The sequence below is a fragment of the Bubalus bubalis genome, chromosome 5 (assembly GCF_019923935.1).
Source record: "Bubalus bubalis isolate 160015118507 breed Murrah chromosome 5, NDDB_SH_1, whole genome shotgun sequence".
NCBI classification, from domain to species: domain Eukaryota; kingdom Metazoa; phylum Chordata; class Mammalia; order Artiodactyla; family Bovidae; genus Bubalus; species Bubalus bubalis.
This window is the reverse complement of record NC_059161.1, coordinates 78,224,949-78,250,713: the sequence shown is the minus strand read 5'-3', so window position 1 is coordinate 78,250,713 and position 25,765 is coordinate 78,224,949. Positions and strand designations below refer to the sequence as shown.

At 53.0% G+C, this 25,765-nt stretch overlaps 1 protein-coding gene across 3 annotated transcripts in view; it reads left to right on the top strand.

The window, feature by feature from the left end:
* Window positions 1-1,518: 1,518 nt before the first annotated feature.
* The window catches only part of TMCC2 (transmembrane and coiled-coil domain family 2), a 38,033-nt gene continuing 13,786 nt past the window's right edge, over window positions 1,519-25,765 (top strand). The window contains exons 1-3 of one of the 3 annotated variants that reach the window (XM_044943278.1): window positions 2,100-2,238; window positions 3,216-3,299; window positions 13,625-14,137. In XM_044943278.1, coding sequence (XP_044799213.1) covers window positions 13,652-14,137 — 486 coding nt within the window. In that variant the 5' untranslated portion in view covers window positions 2,100-2,238; window positions 3,216-3,299; window positions 13,625-13,651. Of the gene's footprint in view, window positions 2,239-3,215; window positions 3,300-13,624; window positions 14,138-25,765 lie in introns of all 3 variants that reach the window. The other 2 variants (XM_006062265.3, XM_044943280.1) reach the window with 2 other exon arrangements.

The following is a 25,765-nucleotide window of genomic DNA, read 5'->3' as shown; positions in this document are numbered from 1 at the left end:
CCCTCACCACTGAAAATGCTAGAGGCTTGTGGCCTCGTTTTCCACGTTGTGCCTGACACTGAGTAGTGGAGGTGGAGGGGGCTTTACATTTCTAGCCCATTCTAAATTTCTGTGTTCTAAAAATGGAGCTGCCTTGTTTAGAAAGTAGCTGCTTGGCTGAAGTAAAAACAACTTAGGCTCTTCTAGGACACGCATTAAAACAAGTGGTTGGAATGGGAAAAAGAACAGAGTCAGGAAACTCACAGACTAGCAGGACTGAAAGGGTAAGTGAAGTGAGGCTAGAATGGTACCATGGGTGTGAGAGAGCTTGGGAAACTGTGAAACGCTTTAGAGATCACTGTGACTCACACACTAAGTGGCCCCTTCACTACGGTCTAGGCCAGAGGTTCTCAGACGTTAGTATGCATCAGAATGACCTGAAAGACTTGTTGAAACAGAACTTGGGACCCACTATTTCTGATTCAATAGGTCTGGATGGTGTCCAATAATCTGCATTTCTATCAAGTTTCTAGGTGATGCTGATGCTGCTGGTCCTGGGACCTACTTCCAGAACTGTTCATTTAGGCTGCTGGGTGGGCAAAATCCATGGTATCCACAGTAACCACAAGGTAGCTACTCGGATGGGGTTGTTATTATTACCCAGCTCCATCTCTTGGTAACCCCAATATTTGCTCTCTTCTGCCTCCATATTACTCAGCGCAGTTTTGCTGAGATTTATGGGGGGAAAAGATTGAATTCCTTTCCTCTCTTCCATGTTTCAACCTCCTGCCATTAAAACCCCTTCTTATTTAAAAGCTGCTTCACAGTTTGCAAAAACTCTCACATACATTATTGTGTTCAAAAATGAGATACTTTCTCATTTCTGAGCACAAAGCTGAGACTCTTTAGAAAATTAGGGGAGGAGGCGATGGGGCAGAACACCCGATCTCTTCCTTCCCTTTGCATTTGCAGCTCTGAAGGTAGCAATCTGTCCGCGTTTCAGATCAAGGGTCTTAGGATCTGCGTCTTCCTCACCGAAGAGATGCTATAATGTGCGAAGTTAGAGCAAAAAAGGCGTGATGATAAGCATCCCTACGGCGCCTCCTCTAAGCCAAATAAAATGAGTGGGTGGGGGACACCCCGACATGTCGAGTGTTTCCTGGAAGGGTCCCTCGGGTGCTTCTGCTAAAATCGCGCCTCGGTGGCCCGACGCCCCTGATCTCAACTCCGCAGCCCGCTGTCCGCAATGCTAAGACGCAGCACTCCAGCCCTCCCGATTGCTCCTGGGGGATGGCGCGGTGCAACCAACCCCAAGGACGCGGCCGCGACGCCCCCCCGGCCCTCGGGGCTCCCTATTGGCCCGCGGCCGTCGTCACGCCCTCCTCGCCTCGCCTCCCCCCGCCCGGCCGCCGCACCGGCCGGCTAGGTTGCACGCTGGCCGCGGGCTCAGGCCGCGGCGGCGGCTTTGCAGCAGGCGGTGCGGCGGTCGGGGGCCGGGCGCGCGGGCGGGGCGGGGCGGGGGCGCGCTGCGGGCTCCTCCGCCGGCAGGTGCGGGCCGGGGGCCCGCGCCGGGGCGGGGGGCCGCAGTCGCCGCCAAGGGCGGCAGACGAGGACCTGCCCGGCCGGCCGCCCCATGCCTGCCGCGCCCAGCAGCCCGGCCCGCCGGGAGGGATGCGCGGTGCCGCCCGGTTCTCCTCAGCCCTGCGCGTGCCCTGAAGCAGAAAGTTTGGAGGCCGGGGGCTGTCTTCCTCCTCCCGCTCCAATGACTGCCCAAGGACTCCTGCTGCCCAGCCTCGACTGTGACCTGCCTTCGCTCCCCGGGTGGCGATGAACTATTCCAAGCTGTAACCAAGGCTCCCCGCTCCTCGCCCTTCCCTCACCCTCCCTTGAAAAGGTTTATTTTTTCAATTCAAGAGATTGTGATCCGCTCGACTCCCCTCCTCGTTAATAATTTAGACCCCGAGCCTCGTTTCTGAGTGTAAGAGGGGGTGCGGTCTCCCTCCAGGACGGCGCGCTGGAAGGACAGATTCCCCTTGCCGACCCATCTACACCATGAAGAGGTGCAAATCGGACGAGCTGCAGCAACAGCAGGGCGAGGAGGATGGAGCCGGGCTGGAAGATGCTGCTTGCCACCTGCCGGGTGCGGACATCCGGCCTGGGGAGGCCGCGGGTGCTAACTCTGCTGGCGGGCCAACTTCGGATGCGGGCGCTGCCGCGGCGCCCAACCCGGGTCCCCGAAGCAAGCCTCCCGATTTAAAGGTGAGCGCAGACCCTCCCCTTGAGAGCCTAACCGGCGACTTAGCTTTCTCCGCCCCACGCAGAAGCGCTGTAACAGGCTAAAAGTGATGGGGAAGCCAGACAGAGGTCAGAGAGGATGGTCAGATGTTCAGCCAGACCCTGGGCTAGATCTCGGGTACCATTTGTGCCTCTGTCTTTCAGCTTATTTCAGGCCTCTGTGTTTGTTCCTCATTATTCAGCAGACGTTCTAGTGACTCACGCATCCGAGGTTGTTTGAATAATGTGTGTGAAGCGCTATTCGCAAAGAGCTGGAGAAATCCGAAATGCTAACTAAAAAGTTGACATCCCTTCCCCTCCCTGGAAGGGCAAGAAAATGACAGGGGTGGGAACCCAAGCAAAGGACCATTAGCTCCTTTGCTGAATTAGTTCCCTCCTTCTGGGACCTTCCTGGATTGAAGCTCAGTTTGTCCATCTGTGAAAGGGGAGTGTGGGCTTCCTGCCGTTAGGTGGAGCCAGAGGTTAAGCTAGTGCTTGGAGATCCGGGCTGGTTTCCTAAACCAGCCCCCAGGGTGGAGAACTGACAGGTGGCCGCTTGGTGCTTGCGCTGGTTTGGGGCCTCGGTTTAAGTTGCACACAAGCTGAGCCGGCAGGGAGAACCAGGATCCGAAAGAGGCGGCCGCATGCAGCTGGGAGTCCTTTATTTTCCAGCCTGAGGTTGCGGAGACAATTATTGAGCTATACTGGATATGTCTCTATATTAACTAAAACAGCAGCTGTGATAAATAATGCACCTTTGCTGGAGCTGCCACAGGAATTGCAGGCTCAGGCTTCTCAAGCAAGCTCACCGCCGGGCTGAGAGAGATGTCAGCCCAAGGAAGGAACTTAGATGCCTTGGAGATTGATGCCTTGGGGAGATTTTCTCCAGAGAGGGTGCAAGGTCTTGGCTAGGGGAGCAAAAGGACTCCATTATGTTAAATAAAGCCTGTCTCCTATGGCAGCAGCCACTAAGGAGCTCGCCAGAATAAACCAATGACATTCCTCGTTTGGCGTGAGCGGCACAGAGTCAGGAAGTCAGAGCGCAGGTGAGTGTGCTCTTACCTATGTATGTTACCTGTCTGTATTTCTTGGGGAGAGGTAAGAAGGTGACTTCTGCCTCCATGTGTGTATCTTAAAAATTGGTGGCAGATATTTGAACGTAACCTCTGATTTTGCTGCTGCCCTTTTTCAGAGGATCGGGGCTAGCTTTATGTGTAAGATGAGCCCCACTGGGTAGGCAGTGCAGGGAGAGTCCTTGGTACCTGGCCCGCCTGCCACCTCTGAGCCCACCTGAGTGGTCAGGAGCCGTGGTTCCTATTTTCAATGAGATGGTGAAGCAAAAGGGCTGCCCTTAGTGCTGACGCGGGGCGGGGGCAGCCTTCTGCTGCAAACTTCAGCTTCCTTCTGGGCTGATCCAGATGGGTCTGGCCAGCACACCCTGATTCCTTGGCAAGGTGGGATCCTCACCCCAAGTCCGTGAAAAACAGCCTTTGAAACTCCCCCACGATTCAGCTCCGGCCGCAGTGAAAACCACCGGCTCCGTTCATTTCCCCCGCTGCCTTCAGGAGGGAAGGTGGGCTTGTGGTGTGGGGGCTGCAGTGTCTTTGTTTCTGTAGATAAAGCTGCTGAAAGAAGCTCATTCATCTCCACCCACTTACCTCTTATACTCTCTCTCCTTTTTGGGGGGTGGTGGTGGTGGTTGACACTCGGGTTCTGGTTGGGGCAGACGCAGGAACAACAGCTCTACACTTGATAATAAATGCGGGCCGTCCCTGAACCAAAGTTGAGATTAGGTGTGAGAAAAGGACACCTTCTTTTCTTGTCCTTCCAAGTTGTCTTCCACCCCCATCAGAAAACATATTTCTGAGCTGACCACAGCCGTGTGAACCCAGGCTGGCAGCTCAGGGAAAACCTAGCTGCTGCCTGCTCCGTGGGAGCTCAGGGAGACAAGCAGGGCCTTTTCCTGTTTGTCTCCATCTGCTTTATCACGTGTTTACAAAGTAGGGACTTCAGAGACAGACACGAACTTGGGGGCTATAGCAGTTTAATTTGCTGTGTGATCTCAAGCAAGTCACTCAACTCTTCTGAGCCTTTTTCTGGGGAAAGGGACTAGGAATTTTGAAGTCTGTCCAAACTTGTTTTCCAGCACTGGCATAGTTTTCCAGCAATGGAAAAATCCCATCTTTGGCTCTAGCGCTACGTATAAGCTAACTTGTTTTAGATGTGATGGTGGTACTGGAATAGGGTAAGTGATTTTTTAACACCCTCTGTCCCCTACCTGTGTCTGGCCTGGAGCAACCTGCAGTTCTGTTTTCATTTTAAACTTTGGAAATAGGAATTTTTGGTCCCTTAGTCCACTGCTGTTTTCTTGTAATAGCTCCAGGTGTTGTGATGGATTAGGTGCAGTGGAGGAAATCATCTTGAGAAAAAAAAAAAAAGGTTTTGTCTGAAGCACCTCGTGGAAGTTGGGCGAAAGGAGAGGACAGAATGATCCACTTGTGCCCCGATGGCCAAGCTTGTCGAGCAGCCCCAGAGCACGGGCTCCGGTGGTCTCCCTTCTTGTCCTTCAGTGTCGTGGAGGACTGCACTGTAGATTTCTCCTGTGGTGGCCTGGGATCTGAGATTGGGGGCCATGGAGGACCAGTGAGAAGGAAAAATAGTTAAGCAGCAATTTTAAAACTCTAACTGAAAAATAGCCTGAAAAAGTACATTGCCCCACAGGCAGCTTATGCAGGTGCTTTGGAGGCTTCTCAGCTACTCTGCACACTTGATGTGACCTTCAGGGGCAATGTCACCAGACACTCCTGCAACAGGAGACCCCAAATTCAGAGTCACATCGCCTTCCCCCTTGGCTTGTGGCTTGGACTCCGTTGAACCACCCGAGTTCATGTCTTGGATTCATTTGTGGTCATTATCCAGGCCTTTGCTCCTGCCAGTTTCCTTACTAGCTGGGAGGACACACTAGATTGCTGCTTACAGACAGTGTTGGCTGACCAAAAGTACACTGAGATTTTCCAGCAAGTAAACCCACTGCTAGTGAGAGCGGGAGTGGGAGGAGCTCAGGGGAAAACTGCAGAAAGGGACATGGAGCACATGTTCCTGTTAGAAACACAACATGTGGTAGATGTCGCTGAGGCCCGGGATGGGTGGCTAAGCACGAGAGTCAGCTGGCTCTGCCCTGAAGCCTTTTAGAAGCCCGAGGGCAGGGGAGGAAATCGCCAGCCTTGCCATCTCTCCCATCCCTGAGCAACTGGAGGACTTGTGCCTCTCCTGAAAGGAAGGCTCTGGGTGTGCTGGCCAGAAACCATCCCCTAGACTTTCCCTGAGCTTCTCTTTCCTTTCACAGATGTCTCTGCGATTCATTTCCCCAGAGAGTTCTGAACAGTATTAATATTTTTTCCAAGAAGAAGAAGGGGGTGCTCTGAAGTGCATCATCCCAGTCCTGGTTCGAAGTGCTTCTAACTCAGGATTCACTTGGGTGCCTTCATCTGTACCATTCACTGGTCTTCCTGTCTGCTCAGAGTGAAGTGCGATTCGGAACCAAAGAGCTGAGGGAGTCACAGCTGAATCCCGTAGGACTGTGCTTGCTGGCTCGCAGCCTGTGCTGAGCTCGGGTGCACCACGTTCCTCGCCGCTCCTGGAGCGCCCGCTGGCGAAGGCTTCACGGGGCAGCAGATACTGACCTTTCGTGGGAAAACCTGTTTTAGGTTGTGAAACATGCCATATATGTAAAAGTGTCTGAGAGTATGTGTACTCTTTAAATAACAGGGGCAAAATAGATACCCCAGCTACCTGCTACCCGAGAGGGGGAACATGTATATTCCCAAGAAGCTTCTGCTTATTTTTCTGTTCTTTTGTTGATTTTTAAGGCCCTGGGTTTTGATAAAATTTATGGGCCTCAGTTTCTCTACGTTTTCAACGGAGAAGATCAGCAGCTTCAGGGAATGCTGGTGAGGTGGAAAGGTGCCTGTGCTCTAGGGCCTGGGGAAGGGTTCCGGCAGTAGGCAGGGCTCTCTGTGGCTTTCTGCAGCAGGGGGCCCCCAGCTGTCCTGCAGAAGGGACCTGTTCCAGCAGAAGGGACCTGTTCCAGCGTGACGATTTCTGCAGTCTCAGGTGGGAGCGGGACCCTAGGAGAGGTTTCATCTGGAGAGGTACAGTTGAGGTAGGGCCAAGAATAAGGAAATGGGGAATCAGTTCTTTGGCAGCAGGTGCTGCCTCGGCCTCCAGACAAACAGGCTGAAACACTTGCAAGAAAGTCATCATCAAAGCACACCTAAGTTTAAGGGTGCTTCAAGCATCACTGATGAAATCAGAAACATATGAGGTTGATCAGAAGAGGTGTGCTTAGAGCAAGTTGTAAAGGGTGGAACTTTAATTACCAAAGAAGAGGAGAGCACTTTCTACGTGAGAGGGCAAGTGTCAGGTCCCGTGTAAGGCCATTGACTAGATGCAGCTCCCCAGCCCTGTAAGTAGTCAGGCTCAGTGGAGGGTGATGAAGGATGCAGAGGGTGTCTGTTTTTGTCCCACCTGGACCTAACGGGAGGAGCATAGAGGGTCCTTGGGCCTGGGGTTGCCCCTCCCCCACCCCCTCTGCGTTCAGGAATTTTCAGAGACGTTCTGGATATGGACTCGGGAGGAACTGGTGGCCAGTGGGAAAGCACATGCCAAATGAAGCTGTCTGTTCTGCCGCATATTGCGTTCTAGATGAATCCCCAGCTGCCCTTGTCCCAGTGAGAACTGTCTTGCAGGCTTGGCATCTACAGAATGTGCTGTTTTTTGTGTATTTAATTGTCTTCACTGCCAATCCCATTAATAAGAATGTCTCCCTCAGCGAGGAATTGGAACATCTGATAGGACCTGAATTGGGAGGTTGAAGTTTTAAAAAATACGTGTCAGGGTTGGGGAAAAAAAAAATCTCAGGTGGCTTCTCAGTGGTGGTCTTGGAGGCCAACTCAAAACTCATGTCTGACTTCATTTCTCCTCTAAGAAATGGGCTTTGAAATCCTCATAGTTAAGAATGAATACATTCTTAGAACGAGGCCACACTGGTAGGGTCCACCTTTATCAACCAAACACTTAAGCCTCTCTCTCTGTTAAGAACTTAACAAAGCTGTTTGAGGGATCACAGGTATGTTTTGTGACTTATGAAAAAGATAATATTTGATTTTTCATACCTATTGGCTAAAGGCGTCCAGCCAGGTTAGCTGAATGATGTCCACTTGGAAAACAAAGCTGGCTGGGAGAAAATGGGCCTTGACCTAAGCCATTTGTGAGGACAGTCAACACATCCAGGCTCCTGGGTCTCTGTTCATCTTTCCCCAGGAAGCCCGATCTTGGCAGTTACTGAGATGACAGACTGAGATGAGGTTTAAACTGCAGCAGGAGAGATCTGGGCTAGACATGAGAAAAAGTTGTGCAGCTGAGCTTTTAAATCTTTGGAAAAGGTAATTGTCTAAGGATTAGATCTCCTTTTTAAGATGATCTTGTAGATGTGCATAGTTTCCTCTCAGAAATGTATTAAGCAGCGATGGGGCTCAAATGATAAAGAATCTGCCTGCAATGCGGGAGACCTGGGTTCGATCCCTGGGTCGGGAAGATCCCCTGGAGAAGGGATTGGCTGTTCACTCCAGTATGCTTGCCTGGAGAATTTCATGGACAGAGGAGCCTGGCAGGCTGCAGTTCATGGGGTTACAAAGAGTCAGACATGACTGAGCAACCAACACTTTCACTTTCAATGGCCATATTGGTGTGAAGGTCTCTGCCTGCTACCATTGGAGGCACAGAGATAATAGATGATATAGCTCCTGCCCTCCATGTACTCATTGAGGATTCCATCCAGAAGCTAGGGAAAAGTTGGATAACAGTTTGAGAGAGCCATGTCACAAGGCAGAACGTGATTAATGGCAAGATGAATGGTGTAGATAACGAGCTCTCTGGAGTTCAGAGCAGGGTGGTGAGATCTCTTTAGACTGGCGTGGTACGAGAGGACTGTATGGAGCAGGGGAGGTGGGTGGTAAAGGGTGGGTAGGACAAGAAGAGGCAGAGAGAGGGCATACCAGGAAGATAACTTTAATCAGAATCTTTTATGCTGGTATATGTTGAGCCAATTCTGCCTAAAGACCCATTGTATGAGGTCACTTGACCTGACTTGCATTGACTCCAGAATTCTCTGAGCAATAAAGGAATAAGAAGTTTAAATAAAATTGAGAATGGGAAAATCATTTGCCCCTAAGTTGAAATCTGTTCTTTTTTTTTTTTAATGTCAGCTGGGTTGCTAGGGGAGAAAAAAATGATTCCGAAAGTCTTTCATCACTGTGTTTCTAAGAGAGACAGTTGCAGCCGCTCACTCTTCTCCATCACTATGGCCATGAGCGCCAGACCTGGGGTGACTGCTCCTCTCCTGCTCCAGCCCCAGGCTCCCCACCCAAGGCTTCTTAAGGGCAATCGGAGACTTCTGCAATGCACTTTTTATCTTGAGAGTAGGACTCTGTGGGTTTTTACAGTGATTAGCTCTTTAATGCTGGCCCTGTTTCCATAGAGACCCTATAAATAGAGGAACGTTGGCGACCTAGGCTTGCTGAGGCTCACGGTGACCCAGTCACCTCACTGAGCCCTACCCGCCGAACCAGTGGTGGGGCAGAGGGCATTTCAAACCCAGCTGGGAGGAGGGGAGATGCAGTCAGCTGCCAGGTGGGGTAATTAGCTATAGGTCAGCATCACTTTTAAAGATCCTTTCAGCATTAATGGGAGTTATTAAGAACACAGGGACTTGGAAGAATTAGGAGCCTCTTTTGGCTGTTTTTAACCAGATGGTACCAAAGTCACTGCACCCCAAAGCATTTTGCTTGATCTCAGGCAGCTGCGTTTGCAGCTTTTAGAGCAAACTTCCCCTTTTGGGGACCTACACCCAGGGAGGAGAACAGATGAAGCCTAACTGTTCGGAGACCACAGCCTTCTCAGGAAGGATCTTTCGGAAACCATTTAGTCCACCCTTTCTTCCTGAGAGGATGATGGCACCCCAAGGAGGCGGGGCCCTTCCTGCCCTTAAAGACGATTCAGGGGAGGGTAGCAAACGTCCCTCATTTCCCTCTGCAGGCGTGGGCACCTGGCCCTGGGGCTCTCTGCATTCTGCCTCCCTTCTAGCCTCTGGGCAGTTGTGGGACAGTTTGTGCTCCTTCTCGTGGATTGGGATAGCTGTTTGTGTCCCTCCTCTCACTCCGAAGCAGCTCAGCTCTCTCCTCCTAATAAATACATGGCTGCGTTCGGCCACCAAAATGGCTCCTGGCAGCTGGGGAAAAGCAGGAGTCAGTGTGGAGAAGCAAGTGACATTTAGTAGCTGGAACCTGTTAGTCAGAGCAGGTGGTGCTTTCTGCTGCGTTGGTGGCTGAGTTCCCTCAAGCTAGTCACCATGGTTTTCCTCATTTCCAAAACTCATGGCTGGTTATGTGTGTGTGCCGGGTTTTTTGTTTTGTTTTTTTAAATACTTACCATGTTACGTCAAAACTCCTTAACCATCTCCTCTCTGACACCCACATGCATGTAACACTCGGCTTTCTTGCCTTGCACTTTGTGAGGATAAACCCCTTTGTATGGAGCCACCTCCCTCCGCCCATCATTCTTTGTGTTCTTTGTTTTGTTCTTTTTCTTCCTCCCCACCATGGACTTTAGCACACTCCTCCGTGCTGCTGGGACAGAGGTCCTTGGGCCACCCTGTCTCTCCTTGACCTGCAGAACGGAGGGCAGGGTGGGCAAGGAAGACCTGCACCGGTTACAGCTCTTGCCCACGTCCTACAACGTAACACGAGAAGATCCACCGCCGCAGTTCAGGGGACTGAGCTCCCCACGACTCAGGCACTTTGTCCTGTTTTCATCCTGCCTGTGATGCTGTTCCATTGTTGTTGTTCAGCTGCTAAGTCGTGTCCAGCTCTTTGCGACCCTATGAACTGCAGCACACCAGGCTTCCCTGTCCTTCACCATCTCCAGATCTTGCTCAAACTCATGTCCATTGAGTCAGTGATGCCGATATTCTTCTGGGACCTGTGTAAATACTGTGTCTGCTTTAGTCTCAGAATCGGTGTGTGAGCCAGTAGAGGCTCACTTGAGTAGAAGTTGGAGACTCTTCTCCGGGAATGGAACGAGCCACTTAGCTGTGCTCTGCTTACGTTTCTTCATCTGTAAGATGGAGACACATTCTGCCTCCCAGGCTTGCACTCGTATCAGGCGAGAAGGACAGCACACATCGGAAAGCACCTTGAAAAATGCTGTCATATGATGTTTAAAATAATCTGACCAAGGTATTTTGGATGCAGAGCAATATGGCAGACAGTGGTGACTGCTGTCCCCAGCGCCTACCCCTACCTCCCGGGGCTCAGGGAGAGGAGATGCCTCAGAACTCTAGTGCCGTCTTTTGAAGGAAGTCTGTGTCTGAGTCAATGTGGAAGAGGGGCCTCAGTGTTGGAGAAGCTAGGCTGGGAGTGCCAGGGAGGGAAGGAAGAGGTCTGGAGTAGAATGCTAGAAAGACCGTTTGTAATATGTAATGTGACCACTTGGCAGAAGTTGCTGGGCAAGTGCCAGAGCCAGCTGGCCCCATCCGTGATGTCTGCAGGAAGGTCTGGTATCAGCCTGGGCCCGAGGAGGGGGAGGGTGTCCCCGCCTGTCTCTGGTCCAGAGACCGCAGGATCTGGCGGTTTCCAAGTCTGGCAGAATGCACGCCTCAGTCCGGCCTTCCTTGAACGTGGTGGTTTTACCTGAGCCGACGCTGCCCCGGGCTGGCCCTGGAGATGGTGGCTCCATGGAGAGACTCAGCACCTCCAGGGCTGCCCCAGGATTAAATTCTTAAGAAGCAGTGGTGGTCACCTTCATCTCCACACCTAAGAATGGAAATGTTGCTGCTGTTGCTTTTATTAGTTTCTGGGAAAGTCAAGTGAGATCATGCAGGAGAAAGAGCATGTTGAAAACTGTAAACCAGAAGTTCACAGTGAGCTGTGGTGATAAAACTTATCTGGTCTGTAAAATGGGTGTTATAAAGGCCCCGCCTACTTTGAGGATGGTGGGACTATTCAAACGGGGTGAAAAGTGAAAATCCTCCACTTTGACACAAATCCACAGCAGTGTGGGTAGTTCCTGACATCAGATGTAAGTGCAGCTGTCTGCACAAAGCACGCTGAGGTGTCAAGTAGCAGTGAGAGTGCTGCTGCGCTGTGCTTAGTCGCTCTGTTGCGTCCAGCTCTTTGCAATCACACGGACTACAGCCCGCCAGGCTCCTCTGTCCATGGGAATTCTCCAGGCAGGAAGATTGGAGTGGGTTGCCGTGCCCTCTTCCTGGGTATCTTCCCAACCCAGAAATCAAACTGGGGTCTGCATTGTAGGCGGAGTCTTTACCAGCTGAACCACCCGGGAAGCCCTAACAGAGTGAAAGTGAGAGTCGCTAAGTTGTGTCAAACTCTTTGCGACCCCATGGACTGTAGCCTGCCAGGCTCCTAGTCCATGGAATTCTGGCCAGAAATACTGGAGTGGGTAGCTTTTCCTTTCTCCAGGGGATCTTCCCAACCCAGGGATCAAACCCAGGTCTCCTGCATTGCAAGCAGATTCTTTACCAGCTGAGCCACAAGGGAAGCCCAGGAATACTGGAGTGGGTAGCCTACCGTGAGAGTGGGGTCGGCTAATTCAGATCTGAAGATGGTTTTCTCTTGGTGTCTGCATGGTTCAAGTTTTCTCCTCTGTAAGTTTGTTTCTAGAAAAAAAGAAAATCCAGTACTTGTAATCCTTTGGAAGGTTTCCTAGCTGACAGGCTGCCTCCCAAGGCCGTTGCTTACGGATGAAGACGTCCTGTAGCTCACGGAGCCCCGGGTTGTTTGGTTCTGAGTTCCCCTCTCAGGAGTTAAGGGTTCCGCTGGCCCTCCAAGTCCCAGCCCTCTGCCTGCTGGCCCTGAAGTTCTCTGCTGAGGGTCGGCTCCACCACGTGAGCCAGCCCCCATGCAGAAGCAGTGGTCTGGAGTTATCCCGCACGTGGCCTCGCCCTGGCCAGGCAGTAGGCTGCCCCTCTCTGAGCACTTCTGCCTGGGGAGCAGGTGGAGCACCTCAGGGGCAGGACTGTGAAAGCCTGGGGCCAGGGCAGCACTGGGCTCCAGCGCCCCCTTGGTCTGCTCCAGCCTGTGGACAGCTGGTTCTGATGTGTGAGCTGAGGAAGTTGTCACTTTACTGCCTGCAATTCAAGGTGTGCCCGTAGACACAGTTTGTGGGCTTTTTTACATTTACCAGGTTATTATGCCAGATACAAATGAACAGCCAAACGAAGAGGCACACTTCATGGGTGCGATTAACCTGAGTGCACAGGTTAGGCCCTGAGCGACTAACCTCCAGTGAAGATGTTTGGAAGGGTCTTGGGTACAGGAGTTTCTGTTGCCCTGGAACTGGGATGTGGTACCCTCCTGGCATGTGGAAGTATTCATCAACCTGGAAGCTTCAGTAAAATTTATTGTTATGTCAGAAGTGAGATTGGCTATAAATAAGAGAAAATTATTCTAAAGTTGTATAGGTAATGATAGACTTGTTTATTTCATGAACCAAGAATCCCAGGGTAGGCATCCACACCCGGTTTGGTGACTCCATGGGGTCATCAGGTTCCCAAGCATATCCCTGGGGGCTTTACCAAGATGGCTGTTGGTAAAGCATGATCCAGGCATTACCTCCACATTCCAGGTGGGAAGAAGCAAGAAGGGCTAGTGCCTTTATTAGGAAAGCAAAAGTTCCTCCAGAAAGCTCATCTGCTTTTCATTGGCCAAGACTGTGTCATGTAGCTACCCCAGGCTCCTGCGGCCTCTGATGAAGCATGAATTTTTAGTGTGGTGCAGTAAGGCCATGCGATTTGGGAAGAAAGAAAGGAAAATAGATATTGGGTAGGGGATTAACAATATCTGCTACATAGTATAATCTGATTGCATGACCCTGATTTTCCCAAGGAGCATTGCAATGAGGCATCTTTTGGGCCAAAAGAGGATCCTGAGGAAGGATCTGATTTAGAAGGAGGGAGGTCTCAGGGGTGGAGGGAGAATCCATCCAGAGGGATAAAACTCATGAGCCAAGTGCTGCCAGCTTGTGCCACTGAGCCCCAGACTGTAGCCACAAGGATACCGTGACCAGGAACCCTGAACCACGTGTGGATTAGGAGTGTCCTGAGGGAAGCCATGGGGATACATATATCTGGGAAGGAGAGGAGTGGGTCTGGGTTCCCCCCTTCCCACAGCCGTTCAAGGGGATCTTCCAGTTTCAGGTGGCTGCAGGAGCTGCGCTAGTATCCCAGGAACAGACCCCTTACCTCTGCCCCCAACCAGCTTTGCACTCACAGGGTTCTTCGTCCTTCTCCCTTCAGAAAATCCAGCAGCTCTCAGAGGGCTCCATGTTTGGCCACGGCCTGAAGCACCTGTTCCACAGCCGCCGCCGGTCGCGGGAAAGGGAGCACCCGTCGTCTCAGGACCCCCAGCAGCAGCAGCAGGGCATGTCCGACCACGAGTCCCCGGACGAGAAGGAGCGCTCCCCAGAGATGCACCGCGTGTCCTACGCCATGTCCCTGCACGACCTGCCCGCCCGGCCCACCGCCTTCAACCGCGTGCTGCAGCAGATCCGTGCGCGGCCCTCCATCAAGCGGGGCGCCAGCCTGCACGGCGGCGGCGGGGGCGGCAGCCGGCGCGCCAAGAGCAGCTCCCTGGAGCCGCAGCGCGGCAGCCCCCACCTGCTGCGCAAGGCCCCCCAGGACAGCGGCCTGGCCGCCATCCTGCACCAGCACCAGGGCCGCCCCCGCTCCTCCTCCACCACCGACACGGCCCTGCTGCTCCCCGACGGCGGCTCTCTCCTGGCGGAGGAGGCCGAGGGTCTCGGTGACAAGGTGAGGCTGGCCTTCCGGGCAGGGGCCGCCGTGCAGGGGGCCTCAGGCCTCGAGGACCTGAGCTGGGGCCTGGCCTGGTGGGTGCGGACACACCTCCTCTGGGGAGCTGTCTGTTTCATGGAAGGAGCCAGAGAGAGGACCAAGCCAGAAGCAAGGGGCGAGCCCCCCAAAGCCGATTTTTGTTTGCTTAGGAATTTAGTTTTGCAAAATTATCTTTTGATCGGACTGATAGTAATTTTGGTGTGTTTTCCTTAAGCGTGCTCTCAAGAAACAATACATGTGGTAGTTTGGACTAGCATCAACCATGGTTGTGCCACTTTCTGCCTGAGTCAACTCAATTTTTTTGCACTTTAGTTTTTCTCAATTAAAAATAGAAATAATAGTAGTAGAATTGCTTTAGGTTTAAATAGGTTCGTATATGTCACTTTTTTGGAATAGAGTCTGGTGTGGTATAGTTTTTATTATTGCCAGCCCAAGATGACAGAGGAAGAATCCATGAAGGGCTGTTTGGAAGGGAGAAAATCTAATTAGATATTTCTGAATTTCTATGTTCACATTTTCATTCATATACTAAGTATTTCATGCATACTTATTATGCGCTGTAAGAAGGAATGAGCTGGAGGGAATAAGTGGGGGTAGGGCTGTCCTCACTGAATAGAAGGGAGACAGACGGGTGAGCAGGCAGAATGGGGTGATGAGAGTGTGACAGAGGATGTGAGAACTTGTCGGGGAGGACCTTCTGGAGGAAGCCACTGAGCTGAATCTTGAAGAAGGAGTACAATTTAGCCAGAGGACTGGGGGCAAGCATGGGGGCCGGAAGGGTATAGTGTACAGACAAACAGGCCGCTGCTAGGGACTGCCTCGGATTCACTGCGGTTGGCGTGTCCAGCGCTTTTGGGGACTGACAGGTAGGCAGAGGTTAGATCGCACCAGGTCTTGCCATGTGGAGCCTGGGGGAGTGTGACGTTGTCAGAGGGTGTTAGGCAGGAAACTGGCCAGAGGAGGCCCCGCTGGGTCTCAGTGTAGACAGTAGGTTAGGAAGGGGCAGGAATGGAGTCAAAGAAGCATTATCAGAGCTGTCGCTGGAGCCTAGGCCGCATCCGTGAGGATGGGAGGGCAGAGTCAGACTCAGAGGGCCTCTGGCAGTTCTCATCAATGGCCCTAGGCAAGAAGGTGGACGTGGAAGGTGGAACTGAGCTGGGTGTGGATGAGACTTTGAAGCAAGTGTTAAGGACGATGGAGACCGAGAGCTGACACATAAGGGACAGCAGCAGGTCTGTAGGAGTGCACCTGGGGAGGGATGATGTCGAAGCATGACAGAGGAGTTTTCAGAGGGAGAAGGTTTTCAACAAAGTGAAATGCGGTGAGAGTGAAAGGTCAGATCTGGATTTGGACACGTATGTAGATGGTATCAAGCAGTGAGGGTCACTGATAACTGTGGCGAGAAACCGGTTTTAGTAGACTGTGGAGATGGTAGAAGTGGAGGGGCAGCTTTTCTGGGGGGAGAAAGGACAGAATTGGTTGAGGCAGTCTGGCTTGTGTTCGTTTTTAAAAGACGAGCAGGGAGGGCTACAGATCACTTAGTGGGTCAGGAAAAAGGCTTTTGACTTCTTTGCTCAGTGAAATGGGAAGCCGTTAAGTTTTGGACAGATGAGGGACACCCTTTAAGGAGACGGATCTGGGTGCTGTGTGGAGGCCAGGCTGTGAGCAGGGAGGCTAGGAAGCTGTTGGAAGCCCCCAGAGGTGAGATGCCAGAGATTGCTGCAGGGTGAGAGTCGGGGGAGGGCTGGATTCTGGACTCCTCTCAGAGATCAAACAACAATGGTTCCTGAAGGATGCGGGGCAGGGCAGAAAGGCAGCAGGCAGAGAGGGCTCACAAGTCTTGGCCTGGGAGCTCAGAAGACGAAATTGCCGTCCGCTGAGTTGGAGCAGCACAGCTAGACGGACTGTGGGGCAGAAATCAGAGCCCGTCTTTGGACATGTTCCGTTTGAGATGATTGTTAAACATCCATGTGCACATGCCAAATAAACAGTCAGATGTTGGAGTCTGTAGTCTTGGGAAGAGACCCAGGCTGGAGACAGACGTTTAGGGGTTGTCAGCATATAGAGTATTTAAAACGATGGCCCTGAACCATCTGCAAGCTTAGTTTCAACTGCAGAGACGTCTGTGCCAAGAACGAGATCTGGATGTGTCGGCTGAAAGGAAAACGTGGCTTTGTGGAAGGAAGGGAGACCGAGAGGGAACTAGCAACAGGAACCAAGTTGTTCAGCCCTTCATGAGCAAGTTTTTTGTTTGTTTGTTTTGGGTTATTTTTGGCCATGCAGCACAGCTTACAGTATCTTAGTTCCCCCACCGGGGCTTGAACCTGGCAGTGAAAGTGCCTCGCCCTAACCACTGGACTGCTACAGAATTCCCAGTGAGCAAGTATTTTATTTGCAGCAGCCACCAGGCCCGCCTCTTGCTGCTGCTGAGTCAGTGGATACCTTTAGAACAATCCTAAAACAGGGTCTCTGGTCCTGGAGCCATTTCACGAGGAGAGAGAACGTGGGCATTGTAGTCCTGAAGCTGTCTGAGCAGATGGAGTGGGTACACAGCGGGCACTTTTGGAGGCTGGCAATGTTTGTTGCTGTTTGCTGAGTGGGAATGCAGGGGGCTGGGGGGACGGGAGGGCATCAACTGGGTAGTTTTTCCACGAGGTTCATGTTTGGTCTTCACACTGCCCCCAAGATATCCAGGAGGCAGACAGGGTTCTATTCTTTGTTGCTCGTGGAAGACATGACTGCAGACTCTTGGGTGAGCTCACTGTGGGGTGGTTCCCTATGTGCAGGGTGGAAATGGGGAAAATGGTTATTCCTGTGACTGTTTTGTATCCTTATTTAGAAGGTTCATCTTTCCAAAGCTTCGTCACCTGTGTTGTTCAGTTGCTCAGCCACGTCCAGCTCTTTGTGACCCCATGGACTACAGCACGCCAGGCTTCCCCGTCCTTTACCATCCCCTAGAGCTTGGTCAAACTCATGCCCGCTGAGTCGGTGATGCCATCCAACCATCTCATCCTCTGTCGTCCCCTTCCCCTCCCGCCCTCAATCTTTCCCAGCATCAGGGTCTTTCCTAATGAGTCAACTCTTGGCGTCAAGTGCCCAAGTATTGGAGTTTCAGCTTCAACATCAGAACTTCCAATGAATATTCAGGACTGATTTCCTTTAAGATGGACTGGTTGGATCTCCTTGAAGTCCAAGGGACTCTCAAGAATCTTCTTTTGAACACCACAGTTCAAAAGCATCAATTCTTCGGCGCTCAGCCTTCTTTAGGGTCCAACTCTCACATCCATACATGACTACTGGAAAAAACCATAGCTTTGACTATACAGACCTTTGTTGGCAAACTAATGTCTCTGCTTTTTAATATGCTGTCTAGATTGGTCATAGCTTTTCTTCCAAGGAGCAAGCGTCTTTTAATTTCAAGGCTGCAGTCACCATCTGCAGTGATTTTGGAGCCCAAGAAAATGAAGTCTGTCAACCGTTTCCATTGTTTCCCCATCTGTTTCTCATGAAGTGATGGGACTGGATGCCATGATCTTAGTTTTTTGAATGTTGAGTTTTAAGCCAGCTTTTTCACTCTCCTCTTTCACTTTCATCAAGAGGTTCTTTAGTTCCTCTTTGATTTCTGTCATAAGGGTGGTGTCATCTGCATATCTGAGGTTGTTGATATTTCTCCCAGCAATCTTGATTCCAGCTTGTGGTTCATCCAGCCTGGTATATCTCGTGATGTACTCTGCATATAAGTTCAATAAGCAAGGTGACAATATACAGCCTTGATGTACTCCCTTTCTCAATTTGGAACTAGTCTGTTGTTCCATGTCTGGTTCCAACTGTTGCTTCTTGACTTGAAAACAGGTTTTGCAGGAGACAGGTAAGGTGGTCTGGTAGTCCCATCTCTATAGGATTTTTCACAGTTTGTTGTGATCCACACAGTCAGAGGTTTTAGTGTAGTCAATGAAGCAGAAGTAGATGTTTTTCTGGAATTTTCTTGCTTTTTCTATGATCCAACAGATGTTGGCAATTTGATCTCTGGTTCCTCTGCCTTTTCTAAAACCAGCTTGAACACCTGGGAGTTCTTGGTTCATGTACTGTTGAAGCCAGGCTTGGAGAATTTTTAGCGTTACTTTACTAGCGTGTGAAATGAGTGCAGTTATGCAGCAGTTTGTCTTTGGAATTGCCTTTCTTTGGGATTGAAATGAAAACTGACCTTTTCCAGTCCCGTGGCCACGGCTGAGTTTTTCAAATTTTCTGGCCTATTGAGTGCAGCACTTTTACAGCATCATCTTTTAGGATTTGAAAGAGCTCAACTGGAATTCCATCACCTCCACTAGCTTTGTTTGTAGTGATGCTTCCTCAGGCCTGCTTGACTTCACATTCCAGGATGTCTGGCTCTAGGTGAGTGATCACACCATCGTGGTTATCTGGGTCGCGAAGATCTTTTTTTATAGCTCTTATGTGTATTCTTGCCACCACTTCCTAATATCTTCTGCTTCTGTTAGATCTGTACCATTTCTGTCCTTTATTGTGCCCATCTTTACATGAAGTGTTCCCTTGGTATCTCTAATTTTCTTGGAGAGATCTCTAGTCTTTCCCATTCTGTTGCCTGGTGAATCCTGATGGCATCTCTGTGAAGTTGCCAGAGCAGTACTGTTATCTCCATTTTATAAATGAGCAGACCGAGGTCTAGAGGAATCAGGAGGCTGCTTGCCTAAGGGCACCTGGCTAGTCTGTGGCAGAGAGGCGACTAGACCCTATGTTTCTAGCATGTCCACAAGACCAAACTGAGATCTGAAGTCTCTGATACCGCCAGGGACCTTTTATGCAACACCCATGGTGAGCAGGTTGCCTCCTCCCAAGGACAGTGACTTTATCTCTTGGTTGCCATTTCCCCTTCTGTGTACATTCCTTCTGACCTGGTACTGTCCCCCAGGAATGGGTGTGGCCTTGGGGGATGCTGAGAAGAGAGGGTGCCTTCACGTCCTGTGGAAAGGGGTCTTCCAGGCATCAGCGAACCCTGCGTAGTCAGCCAACTCCCTCAAACCCAGAGGCCCTTGGCTGGTGTTGGAAGCTGGTGGTGGTCCCGCCCTGGTCTCTGGGCGTGAATAGAAGGGATTCTTCTCTCTCTAGTAAACACAGCCCCACATGCTCTCTGCAAGCTCCCTGGTGATTACTAGCATCTATTTTTAATTCATAAGCCTCCCCCACTACCCACACCCCTTGCCATTGTTTAGAAACCAGCAGCTGCCTTTCAGCCCAGAGCCAGCCCTGCCAGGGGTTGAATTGCCGATACACCCTGGAGGCAGCTTCAGTTCCTCAGCTGTCCTGAGAGGCTCAGCCCAGCCCCTCCCTAGGAAAGTGGGGCACCTGGAGCCCCATGGAAGGCAGGGCGCAGCAGAGGCACAGAGAGGGATTTGTAGTCCCAGGAGGCAGCTCAGCCCTGGCATGGTTTGCCTCCAGATCCACTTCGAGATTGTGTCTTAAATGATTCCCCTTTCAAAACAGAAACAGATTGTCACCTCAGCCTCGCCATTCTGCTTTCTACTATTGGTGTGACACTGAGCAAGATCACCGCTCTTTTAATCTAGAAAGCAGATACGTGAAGTTATCGCCATTGGTGCACTGGTCCACCGGCAGATGAGCAGGCAGTGACATCCGGGTTCCCCGTTTGCATGTGGGCTTAACCTCTGGAAACCCGGGCCCTGGCGGTTTCAGCAGGAACCGCCGGTGGTATATGCAGTGGCAGTAGTTAGGCCGCTTGATTCCTCGGCAGAGAAGTCTCACCCCTCTCCCCAGTCTCTCTTTTGCTGAGCAGCAGTTCTTAGAAAACGTACTGTACTGTCAGGAAAGCCCAGCAACTCTTCTGTCCTGCCTTGATAACCTGCTCCCAGGCTTTCAGAGAGTGGATTCGTCGTCGCAGGGCGCAGAGACTTGTTTTCCCTTTCTCCCAAGCTGGGCTGGGTCATGGCTTCCCTCTTGGCCTTGTTCAGAAGCTCTCCGTAGCTGTTGCTTCAGAGAAGGCTTGAGCTGGGTGCTGCGGTGGGAGGGTCTCTGGAGAGGCAGAGCCTGGCGTGCTCACAGCTCACAGCCGGCTCTGCCAGCCTGGCCCTGACCTTGCCCTGGTCATCCTGCCCCGTCTATGCAGAGAGGCTGGTCCCCCTAAGGACAAGGCACGGCACGGGTTGGGGGGTGGGTGTCCGAAGCTCACAGAGGGTGTGAGAGCCTTAGGAGACTGGCACAGATTGGCTGGAGGACTTTAGCAACAGGCCAGTCTGTGGCCCCTGGCTTTCAGGGCAGGCGGGGTGGGAGAGAGGCCCAGCGCTGCGGGGAGGGCGTGGAGATGATGTCGTCATGGACGTCCGCCGTGACCTCACCGAGGTGTTATCTCCAGGTCCCAGATGGGGAGGCCGGGGGGGTCCGCCCATCGAGTAAACCAGAGCTCTGGACAGCCTGTTTGGTACACTCCGGCCAGATTTATCCAACAACAAAATTTCCGCTCTGCCATGGTAAATAAGGGGCATAAACAAGCACCCCTGTTTACTGGCAGGAATGCCAAGTGAGGGGCCGCCCTCAGGCCTAGGCTGCTGCCAAGTAGACAGATTTTGGCAGGCGTCGAGGGGCCTGGTTTATTTATGGCTGGGAGCTGGTTCGGAGGTGGGTGGGGCCCGCTCTGCTGAGAGAGGTTTCCGAACATGCCCCTCAAGCGCGGGGAGGCTGGCCTGTTCGTCGGCAAGGTCTGCTGATGTGTGTGAGCGGCCAGGTTCCCTGAGAGGCCGAGGGCCCCGCCTGCCTGCCTGTCCACACCAGAGTGTCCACCTTCAGAGCCGCATCAGAGTCCCTGCGTGCACACGGGGTCTGCCAGCCCAAGCTCGCCACCGGTGCCTGAGAGGACAGCTGCCCTCTCCGTCGCCTCCTCTTCCCTCCTTGCTTCCTCTGTGTGTGGGGAGGCTCCTCAGATGGGGGGCACCCAGCCCAGCCCGGCGGCCTCTGGCTGCCGGCCACTCGCCAGGTCCAGGCGGGTGCCTCCATGCTGCTGCTAAGTCACTTCAGTCGTGTCCGATTCTGTGCGACCCCATAGATGGCAGCCCACCAGACCCCCCAGTCCCTGGGATTCTCCAGGCAAGAACACTGGAGTGGGTTGCCATTTCCTTCTCCAATGCATGAAAGTGAAAAGTGAAAGTGAAGTCGTTCAGTTGCTTCCGACTGTTAGTGACCCCATGGACTGCAGCCCACCAGGCTCCTCCGTCCATGGGATTTTCCAGGCAAGAGTGCTGGAATGGGGTGCCATTGCCTTCTCCAGTCCCAGTGATTAAAAGCCCCTGTCTCCCAGTGTGTTTGTGGTATCTGGAGAGTTGAGACATTCTTCCTTTAGTCTGATTTGAGTGCCTCATGTTCAGGTGAAATCCCTGTGCCCTGTAGGGGTCCTCTCCAGTCAGGAGAAGGGTCAAGAAAACGGAGGACTTTGCCCCGTACTCCCCGCTCTGACAGCAGAGGTTGTAAGCAGCAGCCTCTTTAGAGCAGGATTTGGGGCTCAGTTGGCCCAGTAGGCTGCCGGCCTCTGGGACTAGCCTTTAGTCATCTTTTCCGCGCTGACATCCACAACTCTTTCCAGATAGAAAGTACCCAGCGCTCCCCAGGTTAGCTCTGGCTTCTGGAAATACAGCATCCCCCCTGGGTACGGAGGTGAAGCTAGATAACGTCCAGCTTACCTGGCAAGGCCTAGATGGCATGCCTTCCCACCGCACCTGACTCCAAGCCCTGCCCCAGGAGGGTGAGGTGCTTCCAGCTCAGACACAGGCCGGAGGCCCCGTCAGGCCCAGCCTTCCCCTCAGGAGCCTCAGCCCCTTGCAGCCGGCCCAGTGCCCAGGGGGCGGTGTGCCCAGGGCTTGGGTGTCAGCCCCCAACGCCCGCGCTGGTGACAGCGGCAAGGGAGGCTGTGCCTTCGGCTCCCGCTGACGGGGAGCCGGCACTGGCGGCGTGGGCCGGGTCACGGGAGCTGGCCCGGGTCTCCCCCGCCACCAGGCACATTCCTCTGAATCCAGCCCATCCCTGGAATGTGAAACCTGACCCTGGTCCCCTCTGGTGCCAGATGAGGCAATGGAAATACAGTATTGTTTAGCCGATCCCTGCTCCGCCTCTTCTTGCTCTTCAAAGGCACAGCTTAGGCTTTCTACCTGTGCTGCAGGGCAGAGGACCCTGAAACGGGAGCAGGGAGGCTGCACACACCGCACTGCATTCCTTCCAGGCTCCGAGGAACCCAGGGCTCCCCCGAGCTGCAGCGGGGGCTGGGGGCAGGGAGCGAAGTTCCAGGGAACAGGAGCCTTCTCTGACCTCCTTCCCTCTCCAGTGACAGGCCCCAGGGTGTGACAGGCGGCGGGTCCGACTGTTCTCTGCCTCCCTACCCCTCCACTGCTGCAGCCCCTATACCCGTGTCCTCCACACTTTGAGCCTGCTGCGCCTGCGTCTTTCGTCTCTTTGGCCTTCCTCCAGGCCAAAGATTTGGGAAGTGTGGTCACTGCGTCCTCTTCAGCCTCTTCAGGTGCCCCACCACTGGGACCCTGAGCTGGGCCAATATCCATAGCTAGTGAATAATTCAGTGTGCTCCGCAGAAGCTAAACCAGATCCTAGGTGATACTGTAACCAGAAGGCCTCCTTTGGGTGGCCAGAAAGGCGAACCCTGCCCTGGAAAGGAAAGTGCTCTGTAATGTTAACTTCATTATATAAGGTTTCTTCAGTGCCTGAGAAGGCGGCTTCAGACGCAGATATAATCTGGGCACTGTGCCTGTCTGCTGGCTTTGTGGGCACCCCCAATCCATGCCCTGGCCTTTGACGCGTCCCTTTGAGCCCCCTGGCACTGGCACCGCGTTGGGGAACACGCTGCACTTTGCAGACTGCTTTGCTTCCACATACATTTCTCCCTGAATTCCCGTCAGTTCGTGGTAAACTCTGATCCCCTGAGTCAACAGGATGCCCCGAGAGTTCTGTGTTTCAGCCCTCTGCTTCTAGAAAGGGGTCATTCTAAATTTTTCTTGGCAAGTAGGGTGGGGTGGAGGGCGCTCTGCTTCCTCAAAACTCCCCCAGAAGGAGAGGCTGCTTCCTCTCTGGGTCACTTTCTTCCAGGCCTGTGCCCGGTATCGCCTCCCCCAGGGAAGTCGAGCGGCTATAGGAGGCATGGAATCATCCCTTTTTCCTACTTTCCTGGCACCAATTCTGATTTTCCTAAAAGTGACCTTAGGTGTGTGGTCGTCTCCACTGCCCAGCATCTGGCTCGTGACTGTGCCTGAGCAGGACTCTGTAACATGAGTGTCCATGGCGTTAGACAGGCCGGGAGCTTGAGGGCGGGAGAGATGGTCCCCCCGATGGTCCCCCCTCCCTGGAAGCAGCTGCGAGGCGGCGTGGAGTGCGTGCCCAGTGGCAGTCCACCCTGGCCTTCCCAGTCTGCTTTCCCAGCTCGTGTGGCCGCGCCTCTCCACGTGCTCCTAGGAAGTGCACCCACGTTGGTTGTTCCAGTTCACCCTGGAGAAGATGCCCGTTTCTGCTGTGTGTTCCCTGGAGGAAGCAGGGCGCCTGGGTGACTTGAGTTTCTAAGAAAGCACACTGACTGGCTGGCTGTAAGAGAGTTAGGGCAGGGACCGCTAAGGACTGACCACTTCCTGCCCCTCGTTTCTGAGAGGTGACCCTGGAGCAGCGGCTCGCCTGTTATGGAGGAATCCTAACTGGGAGATTTTCACAGCACATTTGAAGCCTGAAGTTTTTTTTTAAGGCCTCACCTGGTATTTGAAATGACTAAATTTAGCTGCTCTTCAGCATTTGTCTTTGCTCCCAAAGCCTATGACTTCTCAGGTTTCCCACCCTTCAGAATGTGTGTGTGGTGTGTGTTTTTTCCCCCAAGAGAAAGAAAACTAAGTAGGAAGATTTGAAATAAGGTTTAAAATGTGTGTGTTGGGTGGCAGGGGTGGGGAACCTGAAGAATAATAGTAAGGGCTGCTGCTGCTGCTGCTAAATCGCTTCAGTCATGTCCGACTCTGTGCGACCCCACAGATGGCAGCCCACCAGGCTCCCCCATCCCTGGGATTCTCCAGGCAAGAACACTGGAGTGGGTTGCCATTTCCTTCTCCAATGCATGAAAGTGAAAAGTGAAAGTGAAGTCGCTCAGTCGTGTCTGACTCTTAGCAACCCCATGGACTGCAGCCTACCAGGCTCCTCCGTCCATGGGATTTTCCAGGCAAGAGTACTGGAGTGGGGTGCCATTGCCTTCTCCAAATAGTAAGGGCAAAGGAAGAAAAAATGGAAAAAGGGGGCACAGCGTGAAAATGAGAGGAAGAGGAAGCTAAAGGGGACCCAGGGAAAGAGAGGGCTGAGGCCTGCGGGGCGTGCAGAGGAAGGCCGGCCTCTTCCAGGACGATGGGAGCCCATCAGTGGCCTCGGGACTGGGGCTAACGCGGGCAAGCGGACAGAGCCAGGCACGCCTGCGAAGGGCCAGCGACTGCCCTGCTCCGCTCAGATGGGGCCCGTCTCTGCCAGGCCAGAGGGGAGGTGGCAGGGTGTCCAGAAGTTGGTGGCAGGTACCCGGGGCACCTTCTCTCTGTGCAAGGACCGACGCTAGGGGCTCCTGTCTTCTCAGGGCCTGTTGCTTTAGTGCAACTCTTCCGTGTCCGCCTGCCCCTCTCTCATCTTTGCTCCACGTGTAGCTACTTTCTGGCTTTGTCTGTCCCAAGTGCACGCTTCCACGCACCTCCTAGAGTGACTGGGGGGGGGGGGTGTGTGTACATACTCGTGTGAAGGGGCCTCAGGACTCCTGTATTTCAGTGAAACGTAAGATGCGTCAGGTATTTTTACTCATGTTCCCCTTTGATCCCCAGTGTAGCCCTGGGAGGTAACAGTCGTATGTACGGTTTTGCAGCTGAGAAAACAGATTCAGCTGCAGAGGTTGCTAGCTCCTGACACCACCGGTCTCATCCCTGAGGCCTCTTTCTCCAAGCCACTGCTTTGTGGGTGCTGCCGCCTCTTCTTGCCATTGTGAAGAGGTGTGAACAGGGCTTGTGGAGGGCACAGCAGGAGCGAGTTGGCGGGGTGTGGATTTACATCGGGCCTTCGGACCTGACCCTCGGCCTTGCCACTGAAAGACAGGTCTGCCCCCCAGGGAGCCACATGTCTTCCTGCAACACATTCCCTCCTGCTGGGACTTTCCAAGCACCACTTCCACTTGCTCTCCCAGTGCAGTTGTGGGCACTGCGTCTCACCTGTACCGACCTGACCCAAGTCCCATAGCTGGTATGGGACCCCACCGCATCGCGATGCCCTGGGCTCCTGCTCCTCACCCCTAGAACAGGAAGCTCTGCATCCTTGACACGTAAGGACAAGAACCGACACTCGAGGAGAAGGGACCTCGCTCGGCTGGCTTGCCCAGCAGACACCCTCGGCTCCTGTTTGCCTCTTCTCTTGCCCTGAGCTCCGCCCTCCTTTCTCTTGCTCTCCAGTTATTGTGCTGGTGGGTGAGGTGTCCCTGCAGGCAAGCTGAGCCTCCCATCAGGGGGATGCCAGACGCCTACTCGGGATCTTCCTGGTGGTGCAGTGAGGCCTGGAAGGGAC